The sequence below is a fragment of the Clinocottus analis genome, unplaced genomic scaffold, assembly GCF_023055335.1.
Source record: "Clinocottus analis isolate CAN_PGR_092001 unplaced genomic scaffold, fCliAna1.0.p SCAF_7, whole genome shotgun sequence".
Classification (NCBI taxonomy): Eukaryota; Metazoa; Chordata; class Actinopteri; order Perciformes; family Cottidae; genus Clinocottus; species Clinocottus analis.
In genome coordinates, this window is record NW_027176229.1 from 16157548 (window position 1) to 16174928 (window position 17381).

The 17381-nt window shown below is 40.8% G+C and overlaps 1 protein-coding gene across 1 annotated transcript; it reads right to left on the reverse strand.

Moving 5' to 3' along the window:
* Positions 1-1491: 1491 nt before the first annotated feature.
* On the reverse strand, positions 1492-12694 carry trpv4 (transient receptor potential cation channel, subfamily V, member 4). Its single transcript, XM_068605011.1, has 16 exons — positions 12684-12694; positions 12158-12580; positions 11375-11550; positions 9985-10137; positions 8990-9130; positions 7326-7624; positions 7028-7207; positions 6669-6827; positions 6163-6255; positions 5956-6029; positions 5419-5584; positions 5265-5331; positions 4394-4698; positions 3644-3771; positions 3430-3551; positions 1492-3314 (listed from the first exon to the last, which is right to left on the reverse strand). The coding sequence occupies exons 1-16, from the start codon at positions 12692-12694 to the stop codon at positions 3214-3216; spliced, it is 2598 nt and encodes an 865-aa protein (XP_068461112.1). The 3' UTR covers positions 1492-3213.
* Positions 12695-17381: the final 4687 nt, after the last annotated feature.

The window sequence follows — 17381 nt, forward strand, 5'->3', positions numbered from 1 at the left end:
ATAGCTGAACAATTTGTACTGGCAATATCTAAGCTAGTTAGTTTACTTAAGACCTCTGGCTGAGACTGTCAACTTTCCCTTATGTGCGGTTGCTAAATGATAGCCGTTACAACTTGATCCTGCTTGGCTCTCACTTTGGTTTGTTGAGACACATTTGTGGCAGCGAGAACACTCATGCTGCAAGCAAGTAAGCCATTTTGTTAACAGCTCACACTTCCTGTGCAAGTGTGCGGTTCCAGAGTTGCTGACAGTGACACTTGCAGGACCGAGCCCTGCCCTACTTAACAGGCTGCGCGGAGGAGGGCAGGCCAAGTTGTCAGCAGCGTAGGTGCTCACTGCTTAGATAAACCTGGAGGATTAGTGGCCCAGTTAAAGTTGGGGCAAAGAGGATTAGCCTCTTCTCTGAGGTGGTGAGAGATTCCCTGTGTCCTTCAGCACTGCTGGCCTCCGAGAGGGGAGAGAGGAGGAGGATGGGAGGTGAGGGGTGAGGCACTAGTTATCTTGAGTGAGAATCCCCACTGTAGCATTTTAAAGATGAAAAGCAAAGGTGAGGTGTAATGATAAAAGGTGGAAAGCAGTGAAGCGGTTCATAAATTGTTGCCAGCTTGTGGTTTCATTAGGAATGCAAAAGCCCATAATTACTGCCCGGGTGTTACAGCGAGGTCAACGAGACATGAGCTCCACATGAAAGAATATTTCAGAAGCGGACTGAATCCTCCAAAACTATAACCTATTAAAGGTTATAGTGCTAATACCAGTTAGAACTGACGATTCAATATTTACAGCTATAATTAAAATTAAATATATATTTATACATAAACACATATGAATGTATTTGTGCCCTAAAGTTTCTGCAGGAGTAGACACAGCTAAGAGCTGTCTGCCTGGCATCTCCACATACAACACAGTACAGGAATTTAGACCTCTGCAGCCATCAACAGGTCAGAGAAGGAACTGCAAATTATAATTAACAAAGCTCAAAATTAGGTTAAATGTTAAGTAATCAGAATGCGAAATGAGAAAAAAACACTGAAACTAAATAAGACATTACATGTGACATGCAATGTCAACATTCTGAGAAAGTTTATGTAGATGGTTGGCCACCGAAAAAATGTCCCTACTCTCAGTAAGGTTTTCTTTTTCATGCAATAAACTATAGGACAATGTTGTGATATTATTGACATGAACATAACTGTAGATATTTAAAGCGTCATCCTACTAAACTATATCTTTCAAAAAAAAACTATATTAAACCATTCTTTCTTGTTTGTTGGTTTTGTTTTCCACACTAGGATTTTTATAATTTATCCTTTCTTCACAAATTAATTTGGTCAAATTAAATCTTTGCTGTTTCATGTTGATTAGTAACAAATATCTTACAATGAAATAATTGTAATACTGATTGCTGAATATCTTCGGAAAAATAATCACACAATTATATAGAGGATTCAGAAAACCGACAACTGTGTGGTTCTGAAAATCAATGTTGTGTTTATTGTTCTTTGCAGTAATGTACAAACAATATAAAAATGCATAGTGTCTCTTTATAAAAGCAATATACACACAGTGAACAATGACCCGTGACCCTCGACGGCAATGAATCAGTGAAAATGTCATGTAGTACAAGAACACAAATACATGTATACATACAGTAGTAGCGCATAAACAAGATGCTCTATAGGGCAAGGAGCCAATTGCAATAAAAACACTGCAGCAAATAGGCGGAGCGCATAATGGCAAGGCCTGAGAGTTGATTATGCAAATACCCCAGCTGCAAAGGAACAATAACTCTACAAATTCAAAGACAAGCCATAACACGGGAGGCTATTGTCTAGCATTTGCATATTTGCTTGACAACTATAACCTGCTCATCATGCCCATCTTGTTCAGAACAATGTCATTGTGTCCATACAATAATGCACACATCAGAAATTGGCATACTGCATTGTTTCCAATCAAATGAAAGCTGCGCTGCCTGAGCTAGTGCGACAACTAGCTGAGACTTTAAACTATTTGATTAATACGGTATAGAAAATGTAACAAAATACATTTCATAAAATACATATATCCTGTTTCTTTACACTGAACCCCCATAATCTGATAAATAAACCCTTATAAAAACCACCATATACAATATAATCTCATATAGGGACCTCTTAAATGTAAAGCAAGCAAATAAAAGCAACATTATATTCTATAAGCCTATCAATATATATTAAAAAGATTTCTTGAAGCAGTACTTTATTTTTTTGTGCTTTAATTTAATCATTTTTTTTCTTTTTCTCTGGGGTCGAGGTCTTTAAAGAACAGAAACTCTCTGCATCAGATGGTGAAATGGTCCAGCAGGCTGATTGGTGAGACACAACTTAGTGCAGAGTCCCTGTACGCCAGACAGTTAGAACAGAGCCGGCTTCATTGTAAAGGATGACTCCCACCCTTTGCACAGGGAGTTTCAGCTTCTCCCCTCGAGACGGAGGTATGTTGTACCACTGTGCAGAATAAAGAGCTATGAAACCAGCTTTGTTCCAGCAGCCATCACGCAGGTGAACACATAATTATAACAGCACTGATCCGAAGTTCTGAGTGCTTTTTATCATGTTTGTCTGGTTGTCTGTGTTTGTGGTAATGCGTGTCGAGATGGATGCCTGGTTTTCTACTGTTTTTCTACTGTTTTTTTACGACTGCAAACCCACGGGTAGTAATAAAGTAACCAAACCAAAGTACCTCCCTTTGTGATTATGTCTGTGGATGGCATTTCTATCAACGTTTTTGTTTCGACTGCGAATGCAAAAAATACAGAAACTGTGTTTCTAACTAGCATGATTCTGTTCTCCATAAGATTACAATGAGACTTTCCTGAATCCCTGAGTCAGTACATTTGTATGATACATTCTCTATTCTTTTCTGACAAGTTTAAAACTAATTACAGTTAACTGTGTCATTCATGATACTTTTTAACCTCATTTTGATATGTTTAACTTGATTTGGTGTTTTTCAGATCACTGATGCTTTAACACATTGTACATCCAGTGCTCAGTCCTATTACACTGACTAACTGTAATATTTACTATACTTTTTCCGAACAAGATGCATATAAAATCTGTGCAAATTAATATGGTTATTAGCCAAATCATCCCCTGAAAAGGGATCTCACTGGTGATGAGGGCTGTCAGCTGTCTCTTTATAAGAGACTGCACTTGCCTTCTGCAGGTGTCAGTGTCTGGACGTCAGGGGCTCCATCTCTATCGCCAGATCACGAGGCCGCGGACCCTTACTTAACTCCACCACCCGCGGAACCACTGTGGACCAGCGGTCTAGAGGGGGATAAAAAGAAGGGTTTTCTTTGATCTTTATGAATAAGTCAGCTCCACATGAATATATACTTATTTGTCGATGCATTTATTCATGAGAGCACAGTGAGAATCTCACCTCTCCGCAAGGCTCTGACACTCTGCTGCAACCCGTTGGCTTGGCAGGTCTCATTCTTGCCTGGATCCTCGTTGATTATTGCCAGGTTCTGATTCCAGTGGCACCAGTTCACCTCATCCACCCTGATATAACAAGACACCATAGGGGATGTCATAATTCTTCGACGTGGCATTGGCGTTGCTGAGTGGCTGTGATTATGAGTCATGCATAATACCTGAAGCACCAGCGTCGGTCAGGTGTGCCATCCAAGCTCTTCCCCACGGTCACCATCTCCCCAGCTCGAAAAGACTTGCGAAGGCAGACTGGAAAAGAGCGCTCGATGTCCAAGATCGTCGTTGCCCACTATGAATAAACATTACGTTTAATTAGAGTAGCCTATTCCACCCACAATGATGACACAAAAATATGTTATTCTATGGCAATTAGCCATGCAGATAGTTTTTATGTTATTTTTCCGGGTTATAAAAAAAGGCTATAGGTAATAAATATGCCTTGAATTTCAAATGTAGCACCTTTAACTTTTTTTGAAGGTCAACATTTGTATTTGTCCATTACGTTGGTTATTGACCAAAGACAGAAGGGAAAAAACACTGACATTGTTATCAGCCTCAGATGCACACGCTATACACAGCGTGCTGACATGCTACAATGAGACGGGAAATCTTAGATCATTTCTGACATCTGCCACGTTAGCGCTGTCCTTATGAGCAAGTGTATATGCTGATGTAGTCGCACTGAGTCCCTCACTTAGCTGCAGGAAAATGCACAAATGTCAAAACTGTAAGCGCAACAAACCTCTTATGGGTTTTTAGTGGACCAGAAACCACAGAGGTGAATATCATAAAACCTGCCAAAAATAAACCCAAACTATCTGATTGGATAGATACCAGAGGCGGTAATGAGACAATATGTGTTTTCAAAATTTGTGAGAACTGACCACCAGAAAGGGTTATTTCCAGCTCACCTGAAGCTTCCAGAGCTTTTTACTCTCCTTCGACACCTGTCCCACCGTCTCCCCCATCAACGCAATCAACATGTTTAGCAGCAGGACAAACGTGAGGATGATGTAAGTAACCAACAGGATGAGGAAAACTGCAGGATACTGCGCACCATCGATCATGTCCAGTTCTCCCATCCCAATGGTCAGCTTAAAGAGGTCCAGTAGGAAAGCACTGAAGGTATCTGGGTCCCTGCAGTTGGGGTAGGTGGGGCAGCCCCCCTCACACTTTGTGCCCGGTGGAGGACACATTGTCAGCAGGGACACCAGGGCTATAAGATAGGAGCAGGAGGTTGGGTTATGTTTTCAACAGTTTGAGAAATGTTTGCTTCATGCCTGAAGTTAAATGAGGGGATCGATGCCACTTTCATGTCTGTGCGTTAAATATGAAGCTAGAAGACAGGGAACTCAGTATAAAGACAGGACACAGCGGAAAGTAGTCAGGCACACACCACAACCTGACAATTATGCTCTTTGTACGGATCAAACACACACAACTATACAATTTGATATTATCTTGGAGCATAATAATTACTATAGATAATGCATCATACATTAAAACACAAGCCCTACCTTAGTTGAATATTTTAAGATTGACACAGCCTTTGTCTGAACATTTCATTCTTCTGACAATGTTTACACTATAAAATGCATTGGCATTGACAATGTTGTTTTTTTTGTTAGTTATTCATTTTCATTATGTATCAACCACATAACCTGGCATGGAGAGGAAAGAGGAGGGTAAGAAAAAGCCCTGGGATGCCAAAGAGTAATGTATGTAATGTATTAGTGCCGGTACTGTGTATCGCTGAGTGCCGGCCCACTTCAAGCACCGTACCTGATGCATATCCAATCATGAAGAGCACGTACACCAGCAGAAATCTGAAAAGGTCTTTGAAAAGAATCTGTGAACCCCCCCAAAAAAAGATTACATGGGTGGTGATATTAAAGATTTATTCATTTTCATTAATTCATTTCCTTCATTTTCTAACCTTCTGTATCATGATACTGTAGGTGCCAGTGAGCTTCAGGCCTCTGGTGAAGTAAAGCGTGTTCATCCAGCCCAGGACAAGTGCAAACACCATCACAGCCACATAGGCCTTGATGCCAGACAGGTAGAGAGCAGCTGTGACTACAATCAGTACAGAGTAGATGAAGCTGGAGAGGACAGAGAGGAAGTTTGTCAAAGAGCCAGCTCCAATGCTTCAGTCCCTGATACTGAAGTAATACATGAAGGCAGGAAGACGTGATTGCTGGCATTTTTAACAGAATGTAGAAATCACAATCAGGCTGCTAATGACTTAAATCAACACGGCTCAGAAAGGTGCTTGACATTCTCTGCTCTTTATATGGAGCATGGGTAAAATTAAAGATCAAAACTATATAAAACATGCAAGGGAGGATTTTCAGAAAATGAATTAGGTGACTCAATTTAGAGGAAGCAAAATTTGCCTCGACTGAAATTCAGCAAGACCTACGATGGCAGAGGGGACGAAGAGGGGGAGCAAGGACAGAGGATGCAGACTTACTACAGCAGTTGAAAGGATCCATCCCTAAATAAAGACTTCACCCCGGGGCACTTCTTCAAGAAGAGGTCCTTAAACTGCAAAGAACAGGAGAGACATTTCCATCATGACGACAACACTGTCCTTACAGTTTTGAGTTGATGCGAGAGACTCGGAGACAGTCGGGAGCAACCAATAGTCGGACCGTAGAAAAGCGACAAATTGACTCACATTGGTGAGGAAGAAGAAGATTCCTGATGCCAAGGTGATAATCTCTCCTGCCATACGCAGGTAGTCAGAGGATGTCGTGTAAGGGTACGGAGGCTGGAAGAAACAAAGACGAGACTCAACAATGAACTCAATCTAAAAGTTTAAGCAATAAAACATAACGTAAAGAATTAGTTCAATATTTTTGGAACTAAAATGAATGTAAATCTATTTACTGTGTTGCCGAAAGTTAGACGCCATTTTTATTTTTTATCTTTCAAACATCCAGTAAGTACATGGGGTCAGAGACACCTTAATTGACACTTAAGAACACTAAAAGCTTCAATGATGTGCAGAACATTGGTGGTCTACATATACTGTACATATATAAAAAAGAAAAAGTTCAATTGCTGCTTTGTTCATTTGGTGTCCCGACAATGCAGTAAGAGCAAGTCCACTCATGAAGCATTGATCTGATCCGATGACACGGAGCCATGCTGATACAACGTTCTCATTCATGTCACACCCACCGTTCCCTGCGTCGGGTGGTAATAAGCCACGAGGGTGAAGATGATCATGGTGATGAGGTAGGAAGCCACGCTGATATAAAAGGTGACCGCGGCAAACTTCTGCCATTTGGCCCTCAACAGCTCGTTGATGGGCTCCACTGCCAGCATCTCATGGCGGTTCTGACAACAGGACCAGAAACGTGACACTGATGCCTATTTGTAAACACACTCAATCTTTCATCACACTCAAGCTTTTGACGAATAATAACTCAACGTTATATGTTGCGCCTGGCGTTATGGTATTCTCTTTTATTTCAGCTGTATATTTTTATAGTACATATCACATTTTTATATGATAAAAGCTTAATATTGTTATTCACCTCATTGCGGCTGGTGTAGACCAGGATTTCCAGCACAGACGGTTCCTCTCCACATGTATCCAGTGAAGACAGATCGTAGAGGGAGGAGTACACTGGCCCGTAGGCCCAGTCCTTGAACTTGCGTGACAGATGACGAACTTCCTCATCTTTGATCTCACGCCGGATTATGTGTTGAAAAACCTGTAGGAATACAGAGAAACCGACCTATTGACCTTTTTACTTTACAATATTATGGCCTGTAGAATTGTCATGATAAAAAAACTGATCTCTTAACACACTAATGTATCATTATCCCCACCCCGATCTTGCCCAGTTTGGCAGCCATCATTAGGGGTGACATGCCATCGGTGTTGAACACTGTCTCCAGGTTGCAGTCTGGGTAGAGCTTGGCACTCTTAATGAGCAGCAGGTCGTACATCTTTGTGAGGAAACGTGTGTTGTCTTTGGTGTTGTCGGCAATGTGCACCAGAGCGTGCAGCACCGTGTTTCCCCGTGAATCCTGGCGCCGCAGGTCGGCCTTCTTGTGTGGATTCTCAGTCAGGTAGTGCACTATGTCAGGCTGGTTGGTGCATGCAGCCAGAGAGAGAGGCAGCTCACCTATAGGCAAAGAGAGAGAGCAACTTCATACTGAATTCCCAGCAGATTAAAGGAACTGTATTTCAGATTAAAAAGAAGCAAATCAACAAGAAGGTTAATTAGGAACTGGAGCTGTGCTTTTGCCAACTCTACTGAACATGGATCAAAGATCTGACTCAAATCCCTGTTATGAAAACAGGACAATTAGCAGTAGTTTGACGGAGGGGTGCAATGGGGCCACAGTGCCAAAAGCAGCTGCTGAAAATGAGCTGTTGCCATGGGTGACAGATCACTTTGTCACCTCACATAGAGACGCTCCTCTTCATGGATTTGCACGGGTGCATGCAGAGTGTTAGCGTGAGTCTAAATCCCATTAGCCCTCAGCCCTGCCAGGTTCCTGTTCACCTCACCGCAAAGCTCCGCAGCAAATTACTCACACTGTGTCCGGACACGCTGGGATTGGGGAATGACAACCGTGCTAAGTGCAAATAGAAATCATCTCCTCTGTGATGAGTGAGGAATATAATGCATGAATGTAATCAAATAAACAATTCTTAAAATTGTGCTGGGTAAAAAATAAAACACCATCCTTTCAGTGTTTTAGGAGAGGAACATTTAAATCCATTATATCTTCTATTATTATCTTTTGGAGGCTAAAAGGACACAAAACAGAGTCCAGCCTTCTGGGATGTGGGAGGTGGTGCCGGAGCAGACACCACAGAGGGCAGTGTTGAGTTTAGTTTCCCTCTCTTACAGGTTAATGAGGTCCTGCCAAGGTGCTGAACACTGGCGCCTTTCCCTGAACAGCTCCTTGAACATATGACGTAATGTTTTTTTATACCGTTCATAATGTTTTTGGAGCGTGGCTGATGACGGCTTCTCGTACGATACTTCAGAAAACTGTTTGGCTCTGCGGTGGACTTCACCTGAAGTATCCTGGCTGTGTTTGCTCAGCCAAAACCCGCCACGTTAAGAAAGGGTGTGGTCCTATGTCACGTCATTTCTCCATGGCAACAGGTTTTCTTTGCCAGAACCATGTACCAAGTATTTTATCTTGGCAGTTGCTGTAGTCAATGTACATTGCATTGATGTCAACGTTGTGCCGTAAAAGACAGACTAACCACTTGTGCAGAAACCAGTGAAACACAGAGTGTGGAAACTGAAAGAGTGACCAGTGAAGTCATTGAAACCACAGACACACCACATCATTACCAGCACATAAAGCAGAAAAAACAATAACAGCTTGCCAGACGTCTTCCCATGACCATCTGCTCACAGTGTTTTATCACTTCGATTAGATTAAATGTTTGCTAAAAGCATAAACCCAGAAGCACAATGAACTCTTTTGTTTCCACACTAGATTTATGTGCTGATAACGGTCATTACCAAAATAGAAGTAGCCCCCCTCGTCCCTAGGCTGGAAGAAGCGTCCCCTCGCCTGGGCGTGAACGTCAGCTCCCTGCTCCACCATGAGCTCCACATACTGCTTACAGCGTCGCTCTATGGCGATATGGAGAGCCGTCTGGCCTGACAAGGCAAGAAAAACACAGTAAAACATTTAAACTATTATCGGTATGTGGTATTGGTATGTGTTGAATCTAATAAATATCAGCTGGAAAACAAATTGGTTTTCCAAGAGATCATTTATTAAATCACAAAAACATGTTCAAATTTGAAGTTTGAGGGAATTTAGAAAACTGACATTTATGTGCGGGTTGTATTTATGGAGGTCAAAAAGCATTGAAAAACAAAACTTTTATGTTTTCACATAAAAAGGGTTTCCTGCATGAGGCAAAAGAAGCTGAGTTTCAGACTATTGAAAAGCGTTGAAAAGTGGTTTGAGCCGAGGCTCCGCTAGTCCTGCCGCTTCGTCCTTGAGCGAGACACTTAACCATGAATTGCTCCTCGTTGCTGTGTCTGCGGTCTATAGAGCCAAAATATAAGTCGCTTTGGATAAAAGCGTAAGCTAAATGAAATGTAGTGTAATGTAATGTCATAAAAAAGCACAGTGATAAAGAAAGAAAGAAAATCATAAAGAGCAACTCCAGATTTTAAGTTGATTTTTGAGTTTTGAGGGTGAAAGGCTTCCTTCATGGTTTTGTCAAAACAATGAAAGAGATGAAAGCCAAACAAATGAGGCCTGGAACTTCTCATTTATAGAGCTGCAAATAGTCGATGTACACATACATAGTGTAATGTCCTTCCCCCTAACGTAACACGGCCTCAACGCCAGCCTGGCACAGTATACACAGTAACTGCAGAAGTGTCTCTGCCAGCAGCTTCAACTCAGAATACAAATGACTTATTTCTTTCAACAACTCCTTTAAATGACAAGTCCCTTGTATGTAACTGACTGTTGTCACTGTAGTGCTTGTCCATACCTCTGTAGTAGACGTCCCTGAAGGGTGTATTGATGAACTCTCTGAGGTTCCCCGTCTTCTCCGCTATGTCCACCAGCAGTGGGATGGTGACGTTCTGCCCACCGTAAAGGTTCAACAGGGCTTTAGGCAGACAGGTCTTACCCGTGGACAGCTCTGGTGGAAAAATGACATGGAAACTATAATAATTTGTATTAAAGTACACCTTTCTCAACATTAACAACTGTGGTCCAAATACATTACATGTCATTTAGCTGACGCTTTTATCCAAAGTGACTTACAATAAGTGCATTCAACCGTGAGTACGAACTCAGAACAACAAGAATCAAGAAAGTACAATGTCTTGAAAAAGTGGATATTGTTAGAATACTTTTTCATGCAATTGAATTGTTCATGTTTAGGTTGGTTTGGTCCTGTTTGCATTGGTTTGGCAGAAGCAGGGCATTTCAACCATTTATCCAGTAGCCTACGATTTCAATTGTTCACCTCTAACGATTTTATCCATTTATTTATTATGTTAAGCTATCATACATTTATGTTTAACTTTGTATTTCAACAGTTTATACATTACATTTAGTGAACAATTTGAACTATGCCTTTAATGCATTGGGCTACCGATTAACCTATTTATTAGAGTCTTTAAGCTATCTATTTCACCATTCAGGTATTACTTTTAGGTACAGTAGCTGTTTGTCTCCATGCACTTCCTTAAGTTAATTCATTTCTAGACACGATTAAGCATCTTGTGGTGTTAAGGTATTTCAGTTGTTATTTTTAAATCTTTTATTTATAATTATTTGTACAACTAAAATCTGTCCCCTCTTTAAAAGAAGGAGCCCTTGTTGGGAATCTACTGTCATTCTAAAATGTGACCTCCTTGTGTTGCCCTAAATGTACTGCGAATGAGTAGGTTACATACAGAAGACAGACAGAGTTTTGGGAATTCAGATTAGGGTCAAGAAAGCCCTTCAGTATTATTTGTCTTTTTAAAGTAAAAAAAACAAAAAAACACTGTAAATCCCTGTTTAACTATCTGAAGAGGATGACAGTTTGCTGTGATTTCTCTCTGCTTCTTGTTACAAGCCTGAAACAACTTCTTAGACACACACAGGAAGCGCTCCTTGGGTCGGCCTCGAGCCTAAACTCCACCGTTTCCTAACATTCTTCGAGCCAAAAACAATAGAGAGGGAGGAGCGAGGGAATACAAAAGGTCAAAGGTAAAAACATCACTCCAGGAAACTGAGTTTCTGCTTTAGAGTAAAGGAAGTGCGACTATCACCAAATGCCCTCCGGGTCCAAACCCAAACCCATTTTGTTTCCTGGCAGTCGAGCGTAGTTGTCATGTGGTCGGTTAGACAGCGGTCCAGATATCTGATGCAAGGGACAGTCTCACCTCTGAACTCCTCATCAGTTAACCTCTTATCGTGACTTTGCAGGTACTCCAACAGGCCCTCGAGGGCCTCGGGGTCTGCGCGTGACACGCAGTCGAAGAGGAGAGAGCGGTTGAATATTTTCATTACTTTTGGTGGGTCTGAGCTTTGACCGTCATCACAGGACGTCTCAGTTTTACTAAGGAGACACAGAAACATGACATGATGTCACATACTCACTGTAGGATTCCCTTTTCATTTATTTTTTTTACATTTCATTCACATCAAATTAAGAATTGAATGGAGGTTTGATGCACAAACCATCTTTTAAGCGATCGTCCACACCCTTGAGTGCTACAGTAAATAGACCTCTGTGTGTAATGGACAGGTATAGGGCAGCCTAAATATTACCTCAACGGCTGCAGAGGGACCAACAACATACTCTCTGTTCGCTCAGTGAATGGGCTGAAAGAGGGACTTCTTGTGTGTGTATGTGTGTGTGTGTGTGTGTGTATATGTGTGTGTGTGTGTGTGTGTGTGTGAGTATGTGTGTGTGTGTGTGTGTGTGTGTATACATCCTTCCTCATGTGGCACACCTCTGTTTAAAGAGGGGTAGTTGTAGGAGGTTTTCATTTTTATGACAACATTTTTCCAAGCCAGACTATTCTCCCTGGGAGAAAAGCCGGTCCAGGTTCACTGCAGTTAAACCAGAGACTCCTAAACTAAAAGGTCTTAAGCAACCCATGGTTATTAAATCCTGGAAACACACATACATTATAGTTTAGAGACAGCAAGGTCCTTCTCACCCTCTCGGGAGCTTCTTCCTGCGGCGCTTCTGGTTGCTGGTGTTCCTGCAGGTACCATAGTCAAAGAGCGAGTCCATGGGGGCTTTCTTGGTACCCGGAGCCACATTTGACTCGTACATGGTGGATTCCAGTAGGTCCATAGGGGTGGAAATGCCCTTCTTGAAAGCACCCTGGAACTTCATGCGAAGGTTCTGTCTGCTCTCCGCCGGCTGGCCGGGCTGGACCAGCTCCGGGGTTGAATCGTGACTCTCGTCTTGGGCTGACGGGGAGCCATCCTCGTTCTCAAACAAATGGGGGAGCTCAGACAGGGCGAGCGCTGCATCGCTCTCAGGTTGAGCGGCCGCGCCATCGCCTGAGTCCACGGAGGGAACAGCAGGAACAGAACTGAGGGTGTCGGCCTTGGACAAAGCAAGGTGGCACCTTCTGAGAAGAGCAGATCGGCCCTGGAATGAACAAAATGTCAGTGAGGTCATGTACAAATGGAAAACTATGTTTTAAAAGGTGGCCGATACGTTCAGTTACTCACCTGAAAAGCATTCAGCGTATCATAGAGGTGTAACAATTATGTTAAATATATTTCATTCCTCATAAAACCTTTTCAAAATATATTTAACACTTCCTTGCTAACAGTCGTCTTTCTTAAATGTGTTGGCACATTGGAGCATATCTTGGCATGTTAAAGTCCTCTGTTTATCAGTAGGATAGTGCAACACCAATGCCAGGACTCTGTATTATGTCACACCAGTGCACAAAATAGGCGACCTATTAGAAAAACAGCTCGATAACGCTTTTAGAGCTAAAACTTCATAAACAGTTCAATATGAAAACTCCACAGGGAGCCTTTTATTGCTTCTGTTATTCTGTGAAATAGGAACGTTTCCTTTTCCTCATACTTCATAAGTCAGAAACTGTCAGCTTGAAACATTTGCTGATGGGATCTTCTGGCAATTAGGCATTTGGCACTTCTCATTTATATAATTGTATTTTGTCTTTTATAACTTCAATACTTTTCTGCTTATTTGATCAGGAGAAAGAGAATTTGAATGTCTTAATTGATGGTGGGACTGATCCATTCCAGGTAACGTAAGGAAGCATAAATGAGAGATGAGAGATGTAGCTGGCAGGCCAAATTGCATACTGAAGGGGTTAGGAACTTTAGGTAATTATGAAAGACTAATCTACTTTATTCACTCAGTTAATGTATCTATATTGCTGTTACGTCTTTAGATGATTTCTTTTAAACTAAAGCCCACCTCAACTGCAAAAAAATAGCAACAATGACAAAGATTTATTTTTACGCCAGCCACTATGATAAGTGCAAAGTGGACAACTAACTGTATTTTGACTATTACCAAAGTAACCCTGGAAATTCCCACTTTTAAAAGCTTAAATCAAATGTGTCATTTAACCCCCTCTGTACCTCATTCATCCCTTTTATCACAATGGTGTGCCAAATTCCTCTTCAGGGGAAACTGGAAATGACGCTGAAGCATGTGGGCGTCCTGTAGAAACAAACAAGAGTCACACAACAAAATCTGGAGGTACAAAGTGACATGAAAAGAGCTGTGTCATTGGGAATTGGAATATATGAGAAGAAGTAGAAAAGGACTGATGCCAACATCAATAACATGGCTGTGAGTCTGGCCTTCAATGGTTCGTAATATGTTTTCTCTTGCAGGCAGAATCACAGCACATGTCTGTTTTCCACTAGACATATTTACTCATTACAACTCAGCACACACAAACACACACTTTCCTGCCACAATGCAATTTGGACAACATGACATACTCACTTGTTCCCCCTAAAGCTTCCTTTCAAATCATACGCTTTCCTGTGTTTGTTCATGACATTGACAACCTATCTAATCAGACTGCTGCAAAGGAGCAACACAAACAGGGGATCTGGGGGTTCCTCTAAGGGGGAGGCATGACTCACATGCCTGGCTGACACACAGGGATTACCATACCGTTACACCTCAACAGGCTTTTGATTGTAAAAAGACAGAGGAAACAAGACAGGATGGTCTTGATAAACTATTATAACAGACTACGAGAAAAGGATTTAGTTGTTAGGTGGTGTTGTCTGACGGCAGACGACCCACTGAGTAATAAAACAGGCTGTGATCAAAGGAGATCATGAAATGAAATAACAAGAAGTAGACCCAAAGCTCACATTGTCCACTTGCTGGGTCGGGAAGAAGAAATCCACTTAGGAAAGTTTCTAATTGTGGGGTTTCCAGTAGCCTCAGAGATGTGGGACTTCCTGCTCACTGTCACTGCTAATGTGATATTATCCAGAGCAGGATGACCACTGTACACGCGTTGTTGCGTCAAATGAAGGAAAAGAGAGTTCAAGTGTTAAATTATTGCAAAACAGTTGAGGAATCATTAAGAGCCGACTGTCTCTCAAACAAGATCCTAACAGTTAAAATACGCAGTTCAGTTAAATATTTTTCCTCACACATACTAATTTATAAAAGATTGCCTTCGATTGCGTCTGATGATGAATAACGATCAGAGGTGTAACTTACCTTGATCTAATCTGAGGGTCTTATTCCGAGTTTCCTCACACAGTAAACTCGTCCGAAGCTCTTCTCCGTCGTTTGAAACGTGTTTTCTCTGCGGTGCTGGGCTCGTCGGTCCGCTGCTCCTCGGGTTTACACTAAATGCTTTGACTAAATCACAGTATCCCTCTGATTCGTGCGTCCCGCCCAAGCGGCAACCTCCGAGGCTCAAAAGAAAAGCCAACGCGGAAGTGCGCTGTGTTGGTATGGCGAATATAAGTGTTCATAACAATTTTTACTAATCATCAATTTCGATGAATAATTAAGGGCGTGGCTGCATGCTTTGAGACACAGGTGGGTGCGGTCACATCGGCTTACGAGAGTCACAAACATAAGGGTCGCTGTGTTTGTTGTGTTGGTGCGTTTTGGGCACATTTTTCAAGCCAATGATTTGGCTTGCTGTGTTGCTTTTGCGTGGGTATTTTCACTTATTGTTTATGTCTACCAACATGGCATGTTGTGTTAATATGGTGTCCAGAATGTCACAATGAAATTGATGACAGAAATAGGGATTCATTTGCCAGTTTTGAAACTAAATATGTACAGTATATATCTCCACAAATGTTGAAATCCCTAAGTAAACTAATAAGCTTCACTAGCAAAATGTCAGCCTCTTAAAATAAATTAAATAATAATGCACAACCTATTTTACAGGTAGTTATTGAGGCAATGGCAGAATTTGGTGCGTCTTGTTCGGTAAATTTAAACTACTTCATAAATAAGAAAACTGCTGCTGAACATGTTACACATGCAAAGATTGAAGAGTCACTGAACACTTCAACTGTTTAAGCTATACACTAAATTATATAACTGTAGTGTGGTAAACAGTCACTGCTGGTGGTAATATTGAAACGTCATTTGAAAATGTTTTTTAATGTTTTTTAAGTGTGATTCTTGAGTATTGTGTTTATTACTAGTTGTTGTTGGTTATGCCCATCTGCCACAGACAGTGTGGATTTCCCTCAGAAAAGTACAACAAAATCCATGTAAAACGCTGTGTTCCTTCAGACAATAATCTCTAGTTTTTAACTAGCATTAATCACTTGGGTGAATTTGGCTTGTGGGTGCAATAAATAATGGGTTGATAATCCTTTGCACACTTTGTTTGTATTGTAAGGGTTGCGATCCTTAATCTGTTATACACATCTCATTTTTAGTCCTTTTAACACATTCCATTTGGCTTCTGTCGTAGTTTTTGATCTTTGTTGGCTACATTCATATTTCCCCCCTGATCATCAAAGCCAAGAGCAACACATTTCAAAAGCCCCAAATCTTGTTCACTATTTTGTTGTGTGATTTGGATAAATATCCAACAACTCTTTCTATAATCATTTCATATTGTATATGTATTTTGATAGCCCAGGAACAAGAAATGCAAATACCATAATTGTGCTATACAGTGTTGAGGTTATACATGCATTATTACAAAATGATGCGTAAAGAGGAAAATGGCTTTTTTTATGTTTTACTAAGAGTGGAAATGGAGTAAACATACTAATTTGGTTTACACCACTGTATGTTGCCTATTCGGATCTGCAGGACAAACTGTGGTGGGCAAATTGCAGAGATGCACAAAACAAACACATGAGAAATTGCACATACTTTCATTGCAAATTATATGGTTTTCATCAACTGAAAATACAAACTTTGTTATGTTTTATACATGCACTGCAACATCCAGCCACAAAAGACACATCAGACGAGCATTTCAGCACACCAACAAGGCTCCAAACATTTCTTCAAGGTTGATATGCTGTCAAAATATCCCATTTGACATTTAATCTAGTTTTTGCTAAGCATCTGAAATTCTATCAAACAACCACGTAGAAGGTAAAAAGTTATTCCAACACTTTACATCCCCTTGACGAAGAGGTTTGAAGAAGATTCACATTCAGTTTTACGTAAGCACCTGAGAGCAGAGTGGACAGAGAAGGCCCTTAGTGCTGATGAAGCAGTGCTTTGGAACATTAGTTAAGAAAGCTATTCAAGTCCTGCGTTGCATGGTATAAAGGAGACCGCACTTCCAGTGATAATTAACATTTTGTTTTGAATTAGCCTGCCTGGTTTACAAAAAGTGACATGTATAAAAAATATGAAGAACTAAAGGCAGAAAAGACGAGGTGTTTATTAAAATGCTTAGTAGTTCCAGCTCACGGCACAAACAGGTGTGCACTATCTTTACAATCGTGTATGCACAGTTTCTTACTCAATGAGCCAATGTTTTGTACATTTGGTATAACTAAATTAATAACTCAGGAGTATGTCATAATTTAGGTAAAGTAAAATGATTCATTAAAAACAAAAAAAACTATAAATCATTACCCAAAAGACATGGACAACGACACAGTATTCATTGTGTATGATGTTTCAGAAATTGTGTGAATTATGTACTTTAAATGTTGATGGTTTTACTTTAAAATAAAAGCCAAAGCCATACCACCTTTTTAATTCTTGTTTTCTCAATCATCATTTTTTATATAATTACAAGGAAACACAGCCCTTACCTTTTGATAAAGAACCCCAACATTTTAAATTTAAGATTTTCAAATCTTCTGTAAAACAACAGAGATTACATTTTTGTTTTATATTCAGTGTTGATTGTGATCTGGCTCAATAAATCTGTTAACATCAGTCACCTCCCACCCTTACTTACTTGCTTC

Excerpts from the sequence above, each read along its gene's own strand:
- trpv4 (XM_068605011.1), bottom strand. Across the intron at positions 6,828-7,027 it reads TCTACACCAGCCGCAATGAG|AACCGCCATGAGATGCTGGC; the intron begins GTGAATAACAAT and ends TCCTGTTGTCAG. Across the intron at positions 3,772-4,393 it reads AAAAGCTCTGGAAGCTTCAG|TGGGCAACGACGATCTTGGA; the intron begins GTGAGCTGGAAA and ends GTTTATTCATAG.